At 43.6% G+C, this 2,238-nt stretch overlaps 1 protein-coding gene across 1 annotated transcript; it reads left to right on the top strand.

Moving 5' to 3' along the window:
• The first annotated feature begins 237 nt into the window (after positions 1–237).
• Positions 238–2,133, top strand: LOC125311891 (complement C1q-like protein 4). Its single transcript, XM_048270259.1, has 3 exons — positions 238–361; positions 588–782; positions 1,778–2,133. Exons 1-3 carry the CDS (start codon positions 238–240, stop codon positions 2,059–2,061), a joined length of 603 nt encoding a protein of 200 aa, XP_048126216.1. The 3' UTR covers positions 2,062–2,133.
• Positions 2,134–2,238: the final 105 nt, after the last annotated feature.

The following is a 2,238-nucleotide window of genomic DNA, read 5'->3' as shown; positions in this document are numbered from 1 at the left end:
ACTCCTGGAACTGTGCCGCTGTTGCTGTGGTCGGCTCTGGTGGTGGCTGCAGCAGAAAGTGGAGCCGAGAGGGGGATGAGGGCTCTAATGGAGGAGCAGATGAGGATGGAGGAGCAGATGGAGGAGCAGATGAAGGCTCTGATGGAGGAGCAGATGAGGGCTCTGATGGAGGAGCAGAGGGAGATGAGGGCTCTGATGGAGGAGCAGATGAGGGCTCTGATGGAGGAGCAGAGGGAGATGAGGGCTCTGATGGAGGAGCAGAGGGTGGAGCTCAGACACACTAAGGCACAATTGGACACCATGGAGACCAGACTGAGAGCCAGTGAGAAACTAGTGCAACAACTAAGGAGTGACATTGCGGGTGAGAGATCTGATCCTGTCACTGGTGTCATTTCTGTGTGTTGCATGCCATTGTGTTTGCCATTTCCTTTTGCCATTTGCTTGTGGTTCACATATAGATGTGTTTCTCTTTTTCTGTGTATGTGTGTGTCATGTATGTTTGTTTGTGCGCACATGTGGGTTTGTGTGTGTATGTGTGTGAGAGTGTGTGTGTGTGTTTGTACGCATGTGTGTGTGTGTAACCTCAGTTTCTACAGGGAATCTGAACCTCACGGGGAGCCAGATGGAGGAGCTGAGGAGGAAGAGAGAGGAGAGGAGGGTGGCCTTCTCTGCCTCACTGATAACATCAGGTCATGTGTCTGTTGGTCCAGCCAATACCAATCTGACACTGATCTACAGAAATGTCATTACTAACATTGGAGATGCCTACAACAATAAGACAGGTATTACTGTAAACGAACAGCCCAAGACTCATACTGCAGTGATCATATCATATCCATATCCAGAGGTGTAAAAGTCCAGCTTCAGAAAGTACAAGTCCTGCCACATGTTTGCTCCAACCATTCCCTAAACCAGCTGATTCTAATTGGCACAACTCCTCAGCCAAGTAGATCAGCTAATTAATGAAATCACCTGTGTTAAGTGCAGAGGTAGAACCAATACATGGTGAGTGTATCATGGTGTCATCATGGTAACTTTTACTTTCTGAAGCCAGACTTTTACACCTCTGTCCATATGCTGTCTTGTCAAATCTACTGTCATACAGACATTAGTCTCTTCATGTGAAATCTGCTGTCATACAGACATTAGTCTCTTCATGTCAATACTGTCATACAGATATTACTCTCTTCGTGTCAAATTTACTGTCATACAGACATTAGTCTCTTCGTGTCAAATTTACTGTCATACAGACATTATTAGTCTGTCATACGTACAGACATTAGCCTCTTCGTGTCAAATCTACTGTCATACAGACATTAGTCTCTTTGTGTCAATACTGTCATACAGACATTAGTCTCTTCGTGTCAAATTTACTGTCATACAGACATTAGTCTCTCATACGTACAGACATTAGTCTCTTCGTGTCAAATCTACTGTCATACAGACATTAGTCTCTTTGTGTCAATACTGTCATACAGACATTAGTCTCTTCATGTCAATACTGTCATTCAGACATTAGTTTCTTCATGTCAATACTGTCATACAGACATTAGTCTCTTCGTGTCAAATTTACTGTCATACAGACATTAGTCTCTTTGTGACAATACTGTCATACAGACATTAGTTTCTTCATGTCAATACTGTCATACAGACATTAGTCTCTTCATGTCAAATGTACTGTCATACAGACATTAGTCTGTCATACATACAGACATTAGTCTCTTCATGTCAATACTGTTAAACAGACATTAGTCTCTTCGTGTTGTCTGGACTACAGGTATTTTCACAGCTCCAGTCAGAGGGGTCTACTACTTTACCATGTTTATCTATGGTTCCGGTCATAATTGGGTATCTGTAGGAGCCTCTCTTAGTAAGAATAAAGAGCATGTGGTCATTGCCTACTGTCACCTGCCCCATGGCAAAGCCAGTGCCTCCAATGGAGCTTCCTTGCTGCTGGAGGTGGGAGACCAGGTCTTCGTGATCCTATATACTGACTCATGGGTCCGCGACAGCTATAACCACCACACCAGCTTCTCCGGTCACCTGCTCTTCCCCATGTGAAGCGCTGACGAGAATTAGATAATCTATTCCATAACATTCACAGGAGAGGATTAGTTTTGACTCTATACTAAGATGTTGCACACACTCTGTCACATTTGTAGTGGAAATATTAAAAATGTGTCATCAAGAAGGTGTCATCAATCTGAGATGCTCTTTTTTGTCTGTCTGTGAAATGAA

The sequence above is a fragment of the Alosa alosa genome, chromosome 18, assembly GCF_017589495.1.
Source record: "Alosa alosa isolate M-15738 ecotype Scorff River chromosome 18, AALO_Geno_1.1, whole genome shotgun sequence".
NCBI lineage: Eukaryota > Metazoa > Chordata > Actinopteri > Clupeiformes > Clupeidae > Alosa > Alosa alosa.
Note: the sequence above shows the minus strand (reverse complement) of the source record. Positions and strands in the feature narration are given on the sequence as shown.

Excerpts from the sequence above, each read along its gene's own strand:
- LOC125311891 (XM_048270259.1), top strand. The coding sequence starts at position 238 with ATGAGGGCTCTGATGGAGGAGCAGAGGGTGGAGCTCAGACACACTAAG. Across the intron at positions 362-587 it reads ACTAAGGAGTGACATTGCGG|TTTCTACAGGGAATCTGAAC; the intron begins GTGAGAGATCTG and ends GTGTAACCTCAG. Across the intron at positions 783-1,777 it reads TGCCTACAACAATAAGACAG|GTATTTTCACAGCTCCAGTC; the intron begins GTATTACTGTAA and ends TCTGGACTACAG.